We start from the raw sequence: 19,870 nt of genomic DNA, 5'->3' as shown, positions 1-19,870 counted from the left end.
CCATAACCTCTTATGGTATAGATTTTTGGAAAAAAAAATAGTTTGTCACTTTTGTTGTAGTTTTGAGAGATTTAATTTTGTGCATTAATGTTTAGTCATAACTGAATATTTTCCACAGATCTGTGAGGCTTTTCCCTATAGGTTTACATGGGTATCAAAATGTTCTATAGTACGCTAATACAACCTTGCTAATTATTATGCACTCTGAATAATGCTAATAAATATTTAGCTTAGAGTTAAGAAGGTTCCATCCTTCTTTACACAGATAAGACTTGGAAAAGATGTGTTTTCAGAGTAGTTTGTCCAAAGCTGAAAGTAGAACTGAGGTTTCATTTTTCTCAGTTGCTGTGTTTCTGGTTATGTTTCTGTTAGTGTTTTAATTAGGATTAGGAACGCATTTTTGAAACGAATCTCCTGATAACCCCAATTTACTGCACCTTGATTCACATCCCAGTGCTCTTTGAAGTATGTGGACTATTCTTTTTGGATGTGACAAACCAGAAGATGTATGTATTCAGGGGTGCACCTGATGTGCTGCAGCTGCTAATGGATTTTAATTAGTGGCTAGGGCCAGTCTGAAGTAAAGCTCCTCTCCCTCAAAATGCAGCAAGTGGGTCTCATGGCCTCATCACCAGTATTTTGCTCCACTGATCCACCCTAGTGCTTCACCTTCATTGCTAATGCAGACACAGTGTTCTAAACCAGATCAAGCTTTGTTTCTGTATTTACTGACTGCTGTAAATAAAGTAATGAAGCTGTTTATACTTGTTAAGTTTTGCTGTTACTGATAAAATAGGTAGCATTTTAATGCATGTTTAATTTTTAGTTTGTGAATCTATTTCCTGCTTAAAAAACTAGAGAATATTCTGAAAATAAGTACCAGAGCAAACATGAAGCAAATATGCTTTGATACTAAAAATCTATGTGGTTATGTAGTAATATAATTTGGTTTATACAGAGCTCCACACTTACATGCCTAGGCTGCTTTGTGTACTTGAATCAGTAGGGGTGTCTGTCTGCTACAGAACACTGCAACATTGTAGATGTGCTGTTCCCAAATTTAATGAGCTTCAATATGCCTTGGCATATAACCATGGTTGGTAGTGCTTTAAAAAAAGTTTAAAATTCAACTATATCAAGGCAATAAATGTTTACTAGTAGTGGAGAGCACTACCAGCATGTTACCACAGTCAAGGACAGTGAGAACATAGAACTGGGTGTGGAATTCAAAATAAAGGTTAGTGTACAATATCCTGTCTCCAACAATGGCCATAAGCATATGCTTTGGGAAGACTGAGAATAGGACAAGCATGTATGATTCTTGTCTCATCCTGTCTCCAAATATTCTTCCATTTTCCAGCTATTTTCAGCTCAGCACTTTTCTACCTACTGTCCTTTGTCTGTTTAACAACCTATAATGGATCTCTTCCAAGAAATACAATTCCTTATCCAGTCTTCCTTTGAAACCACATATAAAATTGCTGCTGCATCCGCTGTATTCTCAGGCGTGTGGTTTATTGAGCTGACTACTCATTGCTTACAAACTTTTGTTTGTTTGTCTAGTTTGTACCTGGTACATACTATCTTCATTTGATGGCTCCTTGCTCTTGTACTGGAGCAGTTGATCCCTGGACCCATGCTGTCTATGCAACACTTTAATTTTGTGGGTATCTCCTATATCTCCCCTTAGCGATCTCTTTTCTGAACTGGGGAGTTTGAGCCTACTCAGTATTGCTTATATAGAAGCCATTCCTTACCTTTAGTGACCTGATTACCTTTCTCTGATCCTTTTCTAATTATGCCATATGTAGAGATTATAACTACCTGAAGGGCTTGGAAAGCAATAGTGTGTTTAGTATCTGGGTGAGCCATAAATTTATAGCAGCATCATGATGTCTCTTGTTTTCTATTTCTCTAGTTACTCTCTACATTTGAGTTTCCTTTTTACTGCTACTAGGTGCTAAGCCAGTGTTTTCACTGAACTGCCTGTTACTACTTCTGAGTCTTGCTCCCAAGTGGTGGTGGTGAGGTCATGCTTCCTTAGTTTTTATGTGAAGGTAGTATCATCTTTTCCATGGATATCCCTTTTCTTTTAACAATGTTGAATTTCATTGCCTATGTTAGCATACTGAGGTCCTTTTGCAGTCATTCTTCATTGGCGCTTAGCAATCTTTGTTGTCATCTCACTTCTCAGCCCAATTTGTCTATCTTTTGCAAGTATATTAAATTCAATAAATTCAAGCACAGGCCCTTTGCAAACCTCCCACCGGTGGGCTCCCTCCACAGCAAGAACTGACCATTTATTCTTATGCTGTTTCTTACATTTTATTTGATTTTGTCTGTGCTGTCACCTATGTGGCAGCTTAACTTCCTTAAAAACCTTTCAGAAATTTTTGTAGGCTGTGTGGACCAGGATCTCCCTTTTCCACATCTTTCATGATTCCTTCAAAGAACTCCAAGAGATTTGCAAATTAAAAACATCATGGCTTTTACAGAAGCCATGCCCAGTCTTACCAGAGCAAATTGTATTTATCTAGGTATCCATTAATTCTGTGCTTTATTATAACTTCTCATTTCTCTAATACAGACATAAGGCTAGCAAGTCTTTAGTTCCCTGACCACCGTAAAATCTTTTTAAAAGAATAGCATTGTATTTGCCACAAATGAGATACAATAATGTTAACTGAATGAAAAGTGAGTTATGATGCTTCTAGTTGTAATACAATTCGCATGTTCCATCTGAATGAGTTTAATGTAATAAGACAGCTCTAAAGTTTTCAATAATTAAAGGCAAACTGATAAACTTTAAGAAATGTATATAACTAGTTGCTACAAAGTCAGTCTTTAATTTTACTTTAAAGCTAAGCTTTGCTTCATATATGTTTTTAAAAAACAGAAAGTTTGTGATAAAAGATATAATACTCATACTGTATTGGAATAGTGTTCCTCTTTAAACTGAGAAAGCCTTTTAAAAAAGCCCGTATTTAGTTTTGCATTTTGTGCACTATTCACTTACACTTAAAATCTGAAGTAGATGAAAAGTTATAAAGGTTCCCTAAGGTTAATATGCTGCAAGTTTTTATTAATAAACCCATAAAGTTATAGATATTTAAATTTATGTGTATATAATTTGATAAAGAGTATTTAAATAAAGTAATGAATAGATACATATATTCCTCCTTCATGAAGCCAGAGGTACTTGAGGTTCGTAAATGTCAATAAACTTTTTTTTTTTAAAAATAGAGGAAGATAAATTCTGCAGAGCTGTACATTTGTGGGGAGACCATAAAATACTTTGCCATGAATATTATATCTGTTCAGAAAGTAGATAAGAAAAAGGGGAAGGAGAGAAAAAAATAGATTTTTTTAGTTAGTTGACCTAAGACCCACAGCTTAATAATGATATCATAAATTTTGTTTCCACAAATTTTTATAACCAGTTGTTCTTAAAGACTATATCTGTTCTTAAAGGTTATATTCATGGGCTTATGAGGAATTTCTTTCAATTAACAAAAAGTATCATTAAGTATTTTCATTTTGTTAATATTTTAGTTGTTGCATCAGAAACCAAAATATGCTAAGATGGGCTTCAAAAAAATAAGTGAAATTATAAGACAGAAAACTAAACCTGTCTGAAACTTTTTAGAAATTCTAATACAAAGTTGCTCACATAATTTTATATAGCCTTTTTAGTTTTCCTACACTTAAAGTATAATGTAAAAATGGTAGCATGATGTATGGCTCTATTTCTTGCATTCATTTGTTTTTCTTATTGAAAATGATGATTCTTCATCACTGCTAATAAAGATTTTATCGGGGAAAAAACGATGAAAAATAAAGAATTTAAATAAAACAAAAGCAGTAAAGTGCCCTATAACATTATCTTACCCTGTAGTTATTTGGATCTGTTTCTAGGCATAGAAGACACAATAAAAAACTTTGCATAGCTCAAATAGTATATTGCGTAAAGCATTTGTTTTCTACTTTGAAGCAGCATATAGCTAATTGGTATTAGTTATGCAGAGGGATAGTCTAAACTAATAATTTAAAAAACCTGGGATGCTACTATTTCTACCTGTTCTACTTGATGAACAAGTCTAATAAAAAGATTACATTACATTTTTGGGTGCCTTCTAAAATAACACGGACTAAAACATAGGTAAAATGTTAGTACTATGCTTCTGTTGTATTAATGCACATCCTTTTCCCTAGATCATGAGGCCTTTGGTAAAAGTTCATTTATTGCCTATATTGCTCATCAGCTAAAGTCTTCTTTGAGAGAGTTGTGATAGTTGAGGTGCAAGCTGAGAAGTAAATATTATAATACACCTTGGCAGGACACTGCAAACATAATATGAGGAAGATTTGAAACTGAAAGTTTGTGTTTTTCATGTCCAATTAGAAATTGGAAGAAGAAACATCTGTATTTCTGGAGAATGTGGAGGAGCCTTGTGGAAGTAATTTTGTGATTTTACCCTTCTGTTCTTTTCTCTAGTGTGTCTATTTTTTACTGCTGTCAGTAGGAAATATAGCTGGATGGATTTTTTTTTTTGGTCTTATCCACTTGTTCCTATTGAGCATGTCATTGATTTGTATTATAGTAATTTTGCAAGTTGAATCACTTTAGAACATAGAAGCTTTTTCAGGTCAATTTTCTTCAGCTTAGGCTGCCCACCCAAGGATGAGTCTATCATCAATCCAGGTTATATATCAGACTGCTTTCTAGTGCTGAGGTGAGTGCTCTTTGCTCCTAGTATTATGGTTTTTACTACATCAATAATGGGACATTTTCCTACACTAAAATCCTATCTCCACTTTATAGATATATCTTAAATATCCCAAACTATCCAGCTGTTCTAAAATGGATATGAATACCCTGCAACTAAGGAAAAGTTCCCATGTATACTCATTAACAATGATTACTTCACTGAAAGTAAGGATGAAAGTAGTGGTCTGCTTCACGATCTTCTTCAGTTTCATGATCATGTGTTTCATGATCATCTTCTGCTTCGTCGTATTCTTCTGGTGATAAAAATCGTCGAAATACTGGTATTCTTAGCTGAGTTGACTTGTTGACATTAACATTTTGTTCGCCATAATAAATGGTTCGAATGTGAGGGAAACAAAAGAATGCATATGTGCTTATTGGAATTGTAAGCTTATTTTGGTCCACCCGTATATAGGTTAATTGGTTGGTGTTCATTGGATCAATAGATGGACACATCAAAGTAACATTTATGACTGTAAGAGAGAGAAAAATATTAATTAAAATACAGAAAACAGTTGTATTTAAGACCTATTGCAAAAGTGAAACTTACATTTTGAAATTTAAAATGGAAAATATTTTTGCAGTGCATATATTAATATAACCCTTCCCTGTGTTTTAAATTGGTTTTGTAAATGACAGTGCAACAATTTTGGGGTTTGCAAAGTATGAGGTTGTGGGGTAAAGAAAAAAATAAATATGACTACCACTACAATTTGTCATTACTATTTTAGGTGAATGGAATATTTTCATACTGCCTTTTCTCTGTATGTTTTTATCAATTTGATCAAAATCAGAAGCAATTTTCAAAAGGTTTTAGCTCATTATATGAAAAACTGGTATTAACTTTTACAAAAAATTGCAAATTAGGGGTAAGGTGCAAAAATTAAATCCTTTCTAATTTCACTGGTTTGATCTTAACTAATTGAGGATGTGTATACACTGCATCTTGAAGAAGATGGGATGATATTCTTCCTGCACTGTAAGCTGATCAAAAGCTACATGGCTGCATATGCTCTGGAGAAGTACAGTGTGTATGAACTCTGAGTCAGTGACACATTAACTGCTAATAGCTCAAGGTCACCACTCTGCAAAGAAGGACATCAGAGTATCTCTTGAACAATGTGCAAATTTGGATGATGGCTGGATTCTGTGTTTGGTTTATACGTGACCTAACTGAGCAGCTGTAAGGTGGCAGGTCCTTGAAACCAAGGACACAACAGAAGAGACGTTTCTGATAGTTTCTTTTGATGTGGGCTAAAAGTTCTTTCTGGATGGTAAGGAAAATACACCGAACTCACCCCCCTCCCACAACCAATGCCAAAATCCACTGAGTTTTTTGCTTTTAAAGAATTGCAACCATCAACATACTTTCAATGTCATTGTCTTCAATATACAAATGCTGCAAACTTCTTGGAATATAGAATACTTGTTTCAATTTGTTATGTCCAAGATTAAGTTCTAGAAGGTTGGGTAGATTAAAGGTGTTGCGTGGAATGTTCTGCAGGTTATTGTGGGACATTCTTAGAGCAATGATTTTTGGAAGTCTCTTGAAATAGTTTTCTGGAATATAAGAAATGGAGTTATTTTCAAGAGAGAGATACATAAGTGATGATGGTAGATCAGGAGGCATAGTCTGTAATTTGTTGTTGCATAAGTTGAGCTGCATTAAATTTTTCATGTTTGAAAAGGGTTTTCCTTTGAGTACTGAGTCGTCAAGAAAGTTATTGCAAAGGTCAAGCATGGTTATGTTGGGTAATCCTTCCAACGCATTTCCAGATAACCGAGAAATCTTATTGAAACCAAGGAGGAGTCTCTCTAGAGAGCTGGGGAGTGGGAATGGAAATTCTTCTAATTCGTTATGTTGTAAATGAAGTTGCACTAAGTTTGAAAGTTTGGCAAAAACACCATGGTCAATCATATGAAATTTAATTTTGTTGTGGCTGAGGTTAATTTCTCTTAAGAAGGTAACATTAGTGAATGGTCCTGCAGGCACAGCTTCAATATCATTGTTTTGCAGATAAAGTTGTTGGACGTGACGAGGGATATTTGGTATTGTCTTAAGTTTACGATGATCACAGTACATTGATAGCAGAAAAGCTGGTGGACAAAAGCATTCTCTGGCACACTCAACTGGAAAAGGAAAGCGAGGAACTTCAGCTTGTGTGTTTGGATTAAAATAATACGGATGCTGATGATCTGGCTCCTCATCATACTCATCCTCAAAATCATAGTCGTCATATTGGCAAAAGACCATAGCAGCCCAGAGGAGGTGAATGATTGATAGCTGGCTCATAATCCCCATATTTAAATTTGTATGTTGTATCCTGTTGATGAGAAGGAAATACAAGTTTATTAGATAGTCATGAAGTAAATCACATATAAGTTTCAGTTTTAAGAAGCAGGAATATAAAGTAAGTAGAATAATGCATTTTTTTGGCAACACTGTCAGTGACATTATTAGCAAAAGCAAGTTTTAATCTGTATCTTCCAAGAAAACAGCCGTAAACAAATACACCATCCTTGAGGTAAACGTAAGTTTTCTTGTCTGACTTCAAACAATGAACAGCTTTCTACCTGTGCTGTGCTGGTTACCGAAGGATACCGTAACAGTTGGGAATAGAAAAATATCCCAGCCTTCATTCCGTTCTCACTTTAATTTACTATGGAGAAGTTGCAAAAGGACTTTATATAAAAGTGGTATAGTCTGGGGTTTGTACTGGACATTTGGGGTGTTGCATTCTTTCCAGTCTAATGGGTTAAGCATCAGCCTTACAAGTCAGTTTTAAATGGGTGCAGATGGAATTCTTGAGCAATGTTTCTTCCTTAGATGTTTGGAAACACATAGCCTTATTAAACTCTGTCAAGATGAAAACACTTTTGGAAATGTATTAGTTATTCTTACTATGAACTTACACTGCACAGGTGGTGCATGGTCAATATCATAGAAGTGTTGTCTGGAAGGGACTTTTGGTGATCACGTAGTCCAGTTTGGTGCTCCCAAGTGTTTCCACCTCCAACAGTAGATTACGTCAGCCTAGACTTCGTCTGGGTGAGCCTTGAAAAATCTTCAAGGGTGGAATTCCAGCATATCTCTAAATAACCCAAGTTAATGTTGTACTACACTCGTTGTGAAGAAGTTTGCTAGTCTTACTGAGCATCCAAGCCATGGTTTGTGTCTATTCTTTTTTTAAACAAAGTTATTTTTGTTAAAAAAATATATCCTCAACTAAGGTGAGGTGATTGCAGGATTATTTCTATAAATACAACAGTGAAATAGGTTACTTTGAAATATTGTATTTTATGTAAAATAGAAATTTACATGGCATTGGTGATTGTATGTTCTGTGGCATTCTATGTTGGTTTTCTATTATTTTCTGCAAAACATGTCTGACAGTCCAATGTGTTAATGATGAAAATTTAATTTTTCTGTTCCCATCATTTAATCAAATCACATACAATTCAACCATTGTGTACTGCACATCATGAAAAATCTTCATTGATAAAAAGTTTTCTTTATAGTCTTCTTATGCTTCTGTAATCACATGTTCTTTATAGACATGAACTAATTTACCTTCAAAGTACCTTTCTGAGGTGAAATACTGATGTTGTGAAAGTCAAATAATTTTGCATGTCAAATTTCTGATGCTGAGAGCCAGACTAACATTTTAGAGCACTTTATGCAGTTAGAGGAACCCTATTATTTGGCAGAATTAGTTGTGAATTATGTCAAGCTGTTCAACTTAAACAACAGATGAGTCAAAATGTGACATTGCAGGTCAAAGCATATAAATCATGGAAAATTTTAAGAGACTTTGCTCAGTATAGTATGGGAACCCTGAGGCAGAGGAAAGCAGATATTCTCAGGTTTTTTTGTAATGACATTCATGTTTCTTAATCAGGTGACTCTCTCTCTTTTCTTGATGCTCTTAGTATTTTTTTTACCAAACACAACCAGTAACAAAGGAGATGAGACTTACAATTTCCTATGCTTGATAGTGGTGATTGATGCCTAATGCACCATGTATTCTACAAATTGAATGAGAGAATCCTAAGGAAAAAAGTAGTAAGAAACTCATGGAATTTAATACATCCTCGTGATCTTCCTGTGTTGCACACAGCCCGTGTGTGACAATGGCTGGGTGAAATGATTTGTGGTATTGTCTAACTTGCATTTCTAACTTTGTATCATTTGTATTTGAATGCTCCTTTAATTAAGTTTCATACTGGTTAAAATCTTAAAAACAGGTTTGAATGGAGTCAGTTGTTTGGAACCCCGCTGTAGGTAGGTCCTCAGCAAAGCGAGGGTCTCCATATCCCTACAGCATCATCAGATGTCTGAGCTAATTAAGTAAATAGCAGAAATATATCTACACAGAGAACAGCCTTGCACTACAAGCATTGCATAAATGCACTATGCTGATAAACTTTGCAGATGCTGGGTTGAGAAGCAATACTGTACTTCAGGAGGAATTAATTGGTTTTCAGATTTCAGGCAGTATGTATTGGGAGAATACCTTATTACCATATTTCTAACTTCTGATCAGACCTGGTGGTGTCTACCTACAGAAAATCTGTCTCTAAATCCTGTGACTTGATTCTGTTTTTCATGAACAGATCCTTGAACAATCTGTACCCCATGCCTATTTCATGTTCTGGTTTCCTTTTGATTCCTGTTACTCTTTCTCAGTTTCAGTCTAGAACTTTAGCTTCACTTTCTTGTTCTCTTCTCTCAGCACTTCTGCTAGGTGTCACAATTTACAATTAGTAATTTTGCTTCTCAGTACCACAATAGTCCTTAGAAACCAGGAGGAACAACTTGGGAAAGTCCTCCTCAGTTTGAGGAAAAAGCTTACTTTAGCCTTCATGGAATTGATTCACTTGCCATGTAGACAATGTGAAGAGAACTATCATCACTTCAGATGGAATGATAAGTAATAGGTACCAAAGTCTCTTGCTGGTTTTATGGAGAGAGAGAGGAGCTGGTATTTAGGGGGATTTTTTTTACACCTTGGCTGTAGTTGAGTGCATTTTTGTAGAATAGTAACTGTCTTGCCAGGCTTGCAAGTCATGTCTCAAAGCACTGAGGTACTAACACTTCTTCATGAAATATTTCTAAGAACGTAGCTAGCTTTAAAACAAAGAAACATGTCAGGTGAAACTTGATAATGGGGTAAGCAAGTCAGATGCACACAATATGATACACTGCATACTTACAAAGTTGAAAAAAAATAGAAAATGTTAAAAAGCATGATTCTCTAGCATAAAGTTTAGTGACTGTATTTGTAAACAGAGTACTAGCTGAAAGCTAAAAATTATATAACATGCATGAATCACTCTTAACTGCAAAAATAACACAATTGTTTCGTTTTATTCCTGCTTACCAAGAAAACTTACTCTTTGGAAGTCTGTGAAGCTCAAGTTGTAGAGGGCAGCAAGTTATTGTGCTGGTGAAATCATCTGAGAAATAGTCTAACACAGCTGGAGGAACAAAAGATCTCTCTAAGCCATATTTTGTGGTGAGGAGCCTTGTGGGAAGGCAAAGCAAAATAATAGCCTTAGCCCCTCTTCTGATTTGCCAGTAAAAAAAAAAAAAAAAAAATTTTGTGCCACATCATCAGTTACTGTAGATGCTGTGCCATAAGTCTATGAAGTGGTTTCTCCTTTTGTTAAAATCACTTCAAAATTATTTGCAAGATTCTTTCGGTGTTTTAAGTTCCCATTAAAAAAAAACTGAGAGAGTAAGACTTACAGAGGTCGTTAGTTCATAGTGCAGTTTAAACTACAGTGATTCAGTTATGCAAAGGATTTGTCCTCTGGAGGATGAAGTTAAGAAACAGTAAAAAATTAACCTTATCAAGATTGAGAGAAAGCGTTGTGCTATAAAAAAGCTCTTATGAACATTTTCCATTTTATACTTTTTTTCCCTCCACAATCCATATTTCCTGTTTCCTTCCTGCAAAGTAGTTGTGCTGTACAGTGCTGTTGGTATAGTGTGCTTCTCAGTGTTGTTTTAAAGTTGTAGTTCAGGATTCACAGTAAGTTTCCAACATGTTTTTGCTAAGTTGTATAGAAAGAGCATGAATCTTCCTATGAAAAAGACAGGTGTGACATGACATATAAACCTTTTTACTGAAGAAAAATATTTTCCATAGCTTTTAAGAGGGAGAAGAAAAAGGCATGGTTATCTGCTTTTGCTGCTATATGGTACTTAAATAACTGCGATACATGCAAAAAATGGAGAAAAAGGACATTTTTTTGTTGAAGCGAGACACTGTTCTGGATTAATTGTATGACTTACCAAAAGCATTTAATTATGCTTTTGATTTGGTAAAATAATTACATTATTTCAAAATCTATTCACAAGGAAGAATCTGGTTCTTTAAAAAGCGTAAGTGCCTTAGAGCTATCATATTTGAGAAAATAATGCAATAGTAAGTTTTACTTCTTTTTTTGTCTTTGAGCTTCCTGAAGCTGATGATTTGCTTGACCTTTTCAAGTTTCCTCTGTAACACTGAGGTCAAGAACATTGTTTAAGAAGATAAATCATGCATGATTCTAACATTTGGGATATAAAGAAAAGCACCAGAAGTCACAACCAAAATAATATTGTAGGGGTTGGCAATACTGGAACTAAAATAAAGCAGTCATGTATTTACGTAGAGAATACAAGAAAGAAGTTGAAAGAGTAAAATTAAAACTACATAATCCTTTAACAGTATTGTAAATAGTTGGATAGCTGGATTGTGCCACTAAACTTATAATACTAAACAACAAAAATAATTGATTTTTAAAACAATTAGAATACATTCATAATGATGAATAAAATATGCAAGTTAGTAAAAACATTATTTGCTGCTACAAAGTTGGGATTTTTAAGCACAAGACAAAGAACATGGTGCAAATTTTTGGAAGCTCTGTTATATTAACAGTTCTAACTAAAAACATATGCAAAAATTAAAACTGTTTTCTCTAAACATAAAAATTGGACCAAATTAGAATTTTAATTTCATACCTCATACTTTTCTATTGTTTTCTACTACTGATTGTGACCCAGATCCTCTTAAGCTATCAGGAGACTTAAAATCTCATGATGCGTTTAAAAATCCACAGTGGCAGAGCAAAAGAGTCAGTCCTTTTGAAAAATTGTAGCAAAGCTCTTGTTTTAAAGCATATTTAGCTGCAGAAGATGATGCAGATCTAGCCATGGGATATATTAAGACTCAGTTTCTTTTTTGTTGCATGAGCTCTCTTGGATACAAACAAGTCTATACTTTGTGATCTTGGTCAAGTTGTATGGTTTGATCTTCTCTTATTTTTCATTTGAGGTGTGGTAGGAATTTCCTTACAAGGAGGATAGTGAGAGGATTAAATTTAACATCTTGTTTCACAGGCTGTGACAAATTTACTAAGTTTTCAATGTGTTTTGTTTTTTATTTTTAAAAAATGTTTCGTAAGGACTTATTTTTACTGTTGAATTTGTGAATTTTTTTTCATAATTGTATTTATGCAGTTGTGATGCAAAGCGAGATGTGTATCAAGCTAGAAGTCAGAGTTGGCTTGAAACTAATTTATTTTCTTAAGCCAGACTTGGATGGATCCTTTTTGTAAATTAAAATGTTTGAAATCTTACCATCTTCATTAACTGCATTCAACTTAACAAGACTTGTTAGCTTTTTCAACTTGGATTCTGAACTGAAGGCTTAAGAAAGGAGACTGTTCTAATATTTTGTGATTTTAGGTTTGTTTAGCTAGTTGAGTAACAGTCAATTTAAAAAATTTGGAATTTCCAAATTTTAGCTAAAATATTCATGGAATAAGTAAAGAAGTTAACCAGTAGCACTGAGGTGAATGGGACTGGCCTTGATCCTTATACTCACTGTTTTACTGTAAAAGATTTTGGGGTTTCTTTGGGTTTCTGCCCCCCCCCAACTTATAATGGTCCATATGAAACCTAGAGAAAGGAAGGATTAAAGGAAATCAAATGAAGCTAAGCTGTGCAAGTTGGAACTGAGAACTGTCATGGAAGCACGATCTCGCTAGAATTAGAAAATTCTTCAGCTGACGTCTGGCCCTGCTATCAGATGTCTGAGAAAAAGCCTCAAGCTCAAAATCTTAAAATCCTCAGTTAACAACTTTGAAGGAATTCTGTGCTTTAGACGAGAATTGGTGATGTTAGTTTGCTACTCTAAATGATTGCACAGTAGAAAAGAGAAAGCATGATCAAATATAATGAGGAAGTTTGAATGTTGTAATTTGCTTCCCCACAAAGCCTGTGGGTTTCTGAAGTAAGAAACAGCCTTAGGCATGTATCATCTAGACTGGGCTGCACTTCAAAGTCAGATTGTAGGCACAGAAACTCTTTGCATCCTAATTTCTAGGTCTTAACTGGCAGTCCACGAACACTGCCAGCAGACCACCTGCAGCCTGTATGAGTCTCATACGTGATCTGCAAAGGCACTTATTTGTGCTTGTCATCAACAAAAGTAATTGATTATCAAGACTGTAGTGGCTGCTGGATTTATTTATCCTGTGCCAGAAATAATCTGAAAATTCACTTAATGAAGTATAGAGCTCTCAGCAAATCAAGAAACTGAATTGCTTGATCTTGCAGAGCCTCCAGCCTAGCCAGAGTACAGAGCACTCAGTTAATAATAGCTCTTACAGGCTTCATGTTATTCTGTTCCTCAGTGGAAAGTTGTTCTAGGAGCATGTCCCTGTGGGAATATGCATTTTTAAAGGTTGTGGAAAAGGGGCCGTCAAATCCCATCAACAATGCTGCAGTGCTGAGACAAGACCCAATCTGTTTAAAAAAGGAAAGGAAGACAGAGCTATGCCATGTGCGGAGCTTACTGTTGCCTCTGACCTGAACCTTGTTGTGTGGTCTCTACTTGTTTCCCATTTAGTAGGTGGTATTCACAAGATCAAAACTCTGGCAACCCTCATCTTATGCAGCGTGTTTTATATGTTGCTTTGTTTTGCTAGGAGCTACTAGGAAGAACATGTTAAGCAACTGAAAACAGTTGAGTTTACAAAAAGTATTTTTGAAAAATAATTCCTAAGATTTGCTAGACTGTAGATTTTGCATATAGTGATCAAATGGTACTCTGAACTAACTTTCTTCATTGACTCTTCTAATCAAAGGCACGTTGTGGTTGCTGGCTGATTTTTATCAGTCTGTTATAACTTGAGTATGCATGCTACAACCATGAATTTAAAGAGGAAATTAAAGATGGTTTTGTGTAGGTTTTATGGCTGTGTTTCAAGAATGTGCTCTTCAGGTGACCATGCAGTCCTAAAAGAATGAAAAAAAACCAGAAGTTGTCTTCTATTTTTTTCTAGAAAGCAGTGTAAGTTAGTGGGTATCCTAAGCCCTGTGATGGATTCATTGGGTGCTTATTGTTGTTCTGAAATATAAACATATCTTTCCCTCTCATCCATGCTGTGGGATATGGAGGATTTTTTTCTCAGTATCTTCTCCATCTTCTCTACTTATGTGGATTTGCTGATTCTGAGTTGAATAACCTCTCCTCTCTTTTTGTTCTCCCTTCTTCCTAAGCATTCCTTACCTATTGAAACTGTTGAATTTTTCTCACATTCTACTTTTTTGTATTTCTGCATTTTTCTTATTATATATTTTTAAACTATACTTCTTGTGTTTTTTCAAAAGCCCACGCCTTTGAAGCATATTACTAGTTAACAAATACAGCTACATTTGTATCTCAAAGACAGATCATGGTGTAGAAACAAATGACGGAGAAAGAGCAAGAGCTTATTGACCTTGTAACAAGGCAATTAATATAATCCCACAGGCAATTGTTGAGTAACTGCTACTAATGAACAGTAATACACTGACTTTTTAGCATCGAATACACTAGAAGCATCTATGCATCTAGAAGCATCTATGCATCTAGAAGCATCTATGCATCTAGAAGCATCTATGCATCTAGAAGCATCTATGCATCTAGAAGCAATACATTAGGAAGCCCTGATTTCAGTAGATCAGCTAAACATGTGCATGAACATGTGCAATGAACAATTTGTATTGCAATTTGTTTTGCTTCAAAAGCAAAAGCTAAGTATCGAGCCTCCTGGCATGTTCAAATTTGTAATACTCAAGCTTTTTGAATGGAAGGGTGGCTGTGAGGTTTTTTGCCATGACAATATCAATTTGCAGTAATGGATAATTGACTTTGAAAGACTAATAGAAGAGGAGGGTTGTAACTTTTTTCTGAATGTATTGCTGTGTCAGAAACTTTCGAAGATTGTAATACTATATTGGGAGGGGTTACTTTTTTTTGATGTATGGATTTTACTTTCTACAGTAGAGGCATTTAAATAGTCCTCATCATATAAAGTTTCTACTACCACAATAACAAGTAATCATAGACAATTGATACTGGAATAAGAAAATGAGTTTAAAATTCATGTAAGCAATAATATCTGTAGCATATAGTGTGTGGTTACTCTAAAATACCCTGGACTATTGCATGAAATTATAAATCTCTTCTGAGGAGAGTCACTGTTGTCAGCTGACATTTATATTTTTAGTAATTGAATAGTTGGTTTAACAAATATACTTTGCTTTATACTTTGCATTTTTATACAGCCTACTTTGGTTGTTCAAAGATAGATGACTTTGGGCTGTATATTCCTCCCATGTGGAGTTCTGGGATATTGCCTGCTTAATCAGAGATTGTATATCTGTGATTACACCAATATAAAATGGAAGTGTGTTGCGTCCCAAAGTTGGAGCAACTCAGGTTCGTGGATTTCCTTTGTCAGAATTAAGGTGAAACGATACCAGGGGAGTTCAAACAACAATCAACATTTATTCAACCTAGCTAACCTTGCCCAAGTACACGTAAACTTATCAATATGAACCTTGCAACATGTTGTTAAGCCGCTGTTTGAGAAGAGAAGGAAGGTGTAGAAAAAGAAATGGAAAAAGGAACATGAAATGTATCAGAAGGAGAGCCCTCCCGTTGAGTCACGAGGTTCAGAGCAGACCCCCTTGCTTTCTGGACTCCTCAAAGAGGAGCCCAGGGATGGCTAGATCCACTCCTAGTCTCGGACTTGGTCAACGGTTTATGTTTATAACGATGAGGTGTAGGGACTGTGGAAAAGAGAGAAGGAAAAGAGGGAGAGAGAGAAAGAGAGAAAGAAAGAAAGGAAGAGAGAAGAAAAGGGTTTCACCAGTCCTGGGTCCAGCGTTGGTCCAGCCAGTGTAGAGATCCAGTTCCGAAGGGCGCGCGCTGAGAACTCATTCTCCCTTCTTTTATAGTGTGTTAGTCGATGGTCTCGACATGCGCTGTACCCATTCCCAGGGTTCTCTGGAATCAGTCAGTGAGCTTTGCGGGGCGGGGGGTTCATTGCGGAGTTGTCTTTCTTTTTCTGCTGGCATGACCGCTTAAGATAGAAGCACAGTCCCATCTTCCGTGGGGCCTCCTCCTCCAGGCACATATGCTGTGCTCCTTCTCCTGGTCACTTAAGATAAGGAATTGTGGCTTTAGAGAAGTGCGGTCCCACCCTCCGTGGGGCCCTCTCCTCTGGCCACATTGTCCTGTTCACAAAACTCCAGCATTTTTACAGAGGCCGTTTTCTCCACCAAAGTTCTTTAACGAATGTTTGAGACATTGACTATAATTTGTCAGACCGTCACAAAGTGTCTGCCTGTTTTTGCAACCATAGTTTACTGGTACAGGTACATTCATTTTCTTGAGGCAGCATTAGCAATTGGACCTCAAAATTTAACATAGCCTTTATTTTGCCTGATTTGTGTCCTATGTAAAATTATATAGATGATCATAGTATATGACAGGTGTCTTGCACTCATTTATAAAAGTAATAAACATTATAAATAAAACTAAAAGAACATACAGTGTTTTGTAATGGAGGGAAGTGAGAAGGGTAATATAGCTGAACGTAGAGTGCAGAGATCCTTGAGCAATACAGTACCAATCCAACCTGGTAAGTCCAAATAGAGTAGTACCCTTTGTACTTTTCCTTATTGCTTCTGTAATAGTTTATTCAGTGTTATTTATTTGAGATAGCATAAAATGACACTCTTTTTATAATTATAATTTTCAAAAAATATTAGTGTATCTTTCAGTTCTTTTGCAGCTTAGGCATGGCCCTTGTGTCTTTAAAAAAAAAAAAGGGCAGCAAAATCTGAGGACTGTCATCTTAATATGTGAAGTTGACTAGAAACTTGCTGCTCACTGGGAGAGCATTCTTAGCATCCACTTTAACTTCATTCCTTGAGTCTATTCGAAAGCAGGCACTTCTACTCATTTATTTCAAACAGAACTGCTAACTTCGATGTGGATAACTGATAGATGCCTAAAAGAGATAATGTGAATTCTACCCTATCTTAAAAATTTATATTAATACCTTATTCATTAGCTTATTTTGTTCATTCATAGCTATGGACTTCATGCATTTTTGTTAAAAGAACTAGAAAACGTGCCTGCAACTTCAGATTGTTACTGTGTTTGTATCCATCTGCAAATCATATGTTTATAGCCCAAAAAATAAGCTTTTTTTTTTTTTCCTTTAAGCACTTTCAGGCAAGGATAAGGAGTAGTTAGTTGTCTAAGTTATCTGCCAAAGAATTCCTGAATGATCATGCATAGGAAAATGTTTTGTATTAGCAGAAATTTTCCCCCTGTACGTGATGGAAAGTGCTTCCCCTTTACTCTTTTGAATATGTTTAATAATGAAGGTCCTTACTTGTTTTTACAATGACTATAGAATGTGTTTCTTTTTGTGGTAGATGTATACATTTGAACATTTCCAGAGCAATAGATATTTACAACTGTCCTGCCTTGTGATGCAGAGGATTTTGCCAGGCAGCCTTTCAGCTCTCTCCAATAGTCTGGAAACTGGAGATCATCCTTAAACTGGTTCTTAGTTTTTATTATCCCTCTTTCTTCTAAAGAATAAATCCTCTCATTTTAGCATAAGACCTTGTAATGCTGGTATCACAGCCAGCATTACATTTATGGCCTGCAATACATTTTTTCTGCAGTCAGAATCTGTGACTTGGAAACTTTCGTAGAAACATCAAGTATTATTACACATCATTCATCTGTACCCGGGCATATTCTCTTATAAGGAAAGATATAATCTCTGTACCCTTTCTTTCCTTCAGTTACTCTCCATTTTTATCTCCATTTTGTTTGGATTTTCTTTAATATTAACGCTGTTTTGGGAGAGAGACTTGTCCATTCACCTATATTCTGCCTGATAGATAAAATGTGTCATTTGGTTTATGGCAAGTAATCAAATTGAAGTGTTTCTCTACTGTTTGAATAATTTGTGAGTCACAGCTGCTTCTTGGCAGAGCTGAGACAGGGTCTCATAGTTATTTTATCCAAGCACTCTGTGGCAGGAAGTCTTCTGTTTCTTCTATCATTAGCCATTCTGAGAGTCTTGAAAGGCCTTATAGCTGCTTCTGGTGAGGACTTGAACATGGTTCACACTTAAAACAGCATTCATGTTAGCGGGTATTTCATCAGGGAGGATGAGTTGATCTAGGCATTGGTTACAGATCATCTATGGTAATTAAGCAAGTGTCCTTGTTGCCCGATGTCATGCTTCTGACACCTGACTCTTGCCTTGTCCTGTCACTTCTTGAGAGCGGAGGTAATGCCTGCAACTATTTGTAGCCAAAATATAAACATACATAATGCTTTCTTTTTAAAAAATAAATAAAAAAAATAATTCTGATTGGGTCTTAGTCAGGGGATGGCATGAAACCAGTGCTTTGAATGATTAGATTGAACTCTATCAGCATTGAGCCAATAGTAGTAGCTGCCTTTAAAAATGTTAATATTCTATATGACTGCAAGACAGCTGTCCAAGACTCCCTTCACATCTTTGCCAAACACTGGGCTTATTGCTGAAAATTCCAAATAACTCTGTTAGTAAAGCAGTCACAGAGAGATGACTAGTGTAATTACTTAGAACTGCTAATGGGTGAACTAGGTACTAGGTTTACCCACAATGAAATGTTTGAGGGGAAAGGTACTCTTTAGAAAGACAGAAGTTACTTTATGAAGCAGTTGCATATCTAACAGATGTGTTTTCCATGCTCACATTTTCTCCTCCTCTCAGGTTCCTGTGCATTCTGATTTTGGGAGGGAACTGTTAAAGTGGGAAGCATGTGTTACCCTTTCTGTTCTAAGCACAAAGCACAAGAAGAAGCAGTATGCATCTATAATACACAGGTACCGCTAAGACAAAGCATTCCTGAAACAGGAGTAATGAAATATTGCCTTATGTGTGTATGATCCAATGGAACGTGCTCAAGGAAAACATCTCAAAGATTTTTAGTTAGTATGGTAAGAAACATTTTGGTTTTTTTAATGTTTGTGTTTATGGCTTTATCATAAATAATGATACAAGGGTTTTATAAATAGTAACTACTTTTTTCCTTCCATCTACTAGATGGAAGCAGTAAGAAGAACATTGAAGATTGGTTTTAGATCGGACTTAGTTTCTACTTTTCTGAAATAAAAGATTGTGGGTTTGGCTTTTAGAAATTCAATCTGAATGCACTTTATTTAGCTTTGAACAGCAATATTGTTTGTTCCAGGAAGACCTTTTGGTCAAGAATTTTTTTTTTTTTTTTTTTTTTTGACTAAGGGCCAAAATACCAAGGGATTATAGTACCAATGCATAATATCGTACAGATTTCACCTTGATTGTGATCTCAAGGAGAAGAGATAGTGGCCTATTGACCTCATACTAGCTTACTCTGGTTTGTGTTCTGAAAAGTTTACTGCTATATTGTATAGGTAAATGCTACTTTTTAACTGTGAACGTGACATGACAAATAAAGAATCTCTTGCAGTGTTGCTTAAGGAAGTACTTTATGGGGTCTGACTATGATAGTGGTAGATGGAGGTTTCAGGTATGTTTTCTTCTGCGTAGCATCACAACAGACTTAATCTTCATATCAAATGTGCCAAATTTACAGGCTATATAGGAGCAGCGTTTGTCAGGTAGAACACAGAACCATTAACTTTACTACCCAATTTAGGCAGATGTTTGCATGGAACATAGTTTCTAAAAGTCCTCTGATTCTTTCGTCTCAAAATT

At 35.6% G+C, this 19,870-nt stretch overlaps 2 protein-coding genes across 5 annotated transcripts in view; one reads left to right on the top strand and one right to left on the bottom strand.

Moving 5' to 3' along the window:
* Positions 1-19,870, top strand: part of CENPP (centromere protein P) — a 165,706-nt gene that overhangs the window by 40,026 nt on the left and 105,810 nt on the right. The window lies entirely within an intron of this gene.
* Positions 2,541-11,507, bottom strand: OMD (osteomodulin). Of its 2 annotated transcripts, none has more exons than XM_052779025.1 (3): positions 10,163-11,507; positions 6,137-7,092; positions 2,541-5,241 (listed from the first exon to the last, which is right to left on the bottom strand). In XM_052779025.1, the coding sequence occupies exons 2-3, from the start codon at positions 7,068-7,070 to the stop codon at positions 4,925-4,927; spliced, it is 1,251 nt and encodes a 416-aa protein (XP_052634985.1). In that variant the 5' UTR covers positions 7,071-7,092; positions 10,163-11,507; the 3' UTR covers positions 2,541-4,924. The 2 variants fall into 2 exon arrangements, with proteins under 2 accessions (XP_052634985.1, XP_052634986.1); XM_052779026.1 differs by lacking the exon at positions 10,163-11,507 and adding an exon at positions 7,682-8,424.

This window comes from Harpia harpyja, chromosome Z (assembly GCF_026419915.1).
Source record: "Harpia harpyja isolate bHarHar1 chromosome Z, bHarHar1 primary haplotype, whole genome shotgun sequence".
Lineage (NCBI taxonomy): Eukaryota > Metazoa > Chordata > Aves > Accipitriformes > Accipitridae > Harpia > Harpia harpyja.
Note: the sequence above shows the minus strand (reverse complement) of the source record. Positions and strands in the feature narration are given on the sequence as shown.

What these genes read in the sequence shown, in the direction of transcription:
- OMD (XM_052779025.1), bottom strand. Translation starts at nt 7,070, where the DNA reads ATGGGGATTATGAGCCAGCTATCAATCATTCACCTCCTCTGGGCTGCT. An exon ending in TGAAGACAATGACATTGAAA is followed by an intron (nt 5,242 to 6,136) that starts GTATGTTGATGG and finishes TCTCTCTTACAG; the next exon opens with TCATAAATGTTACTTTGATG.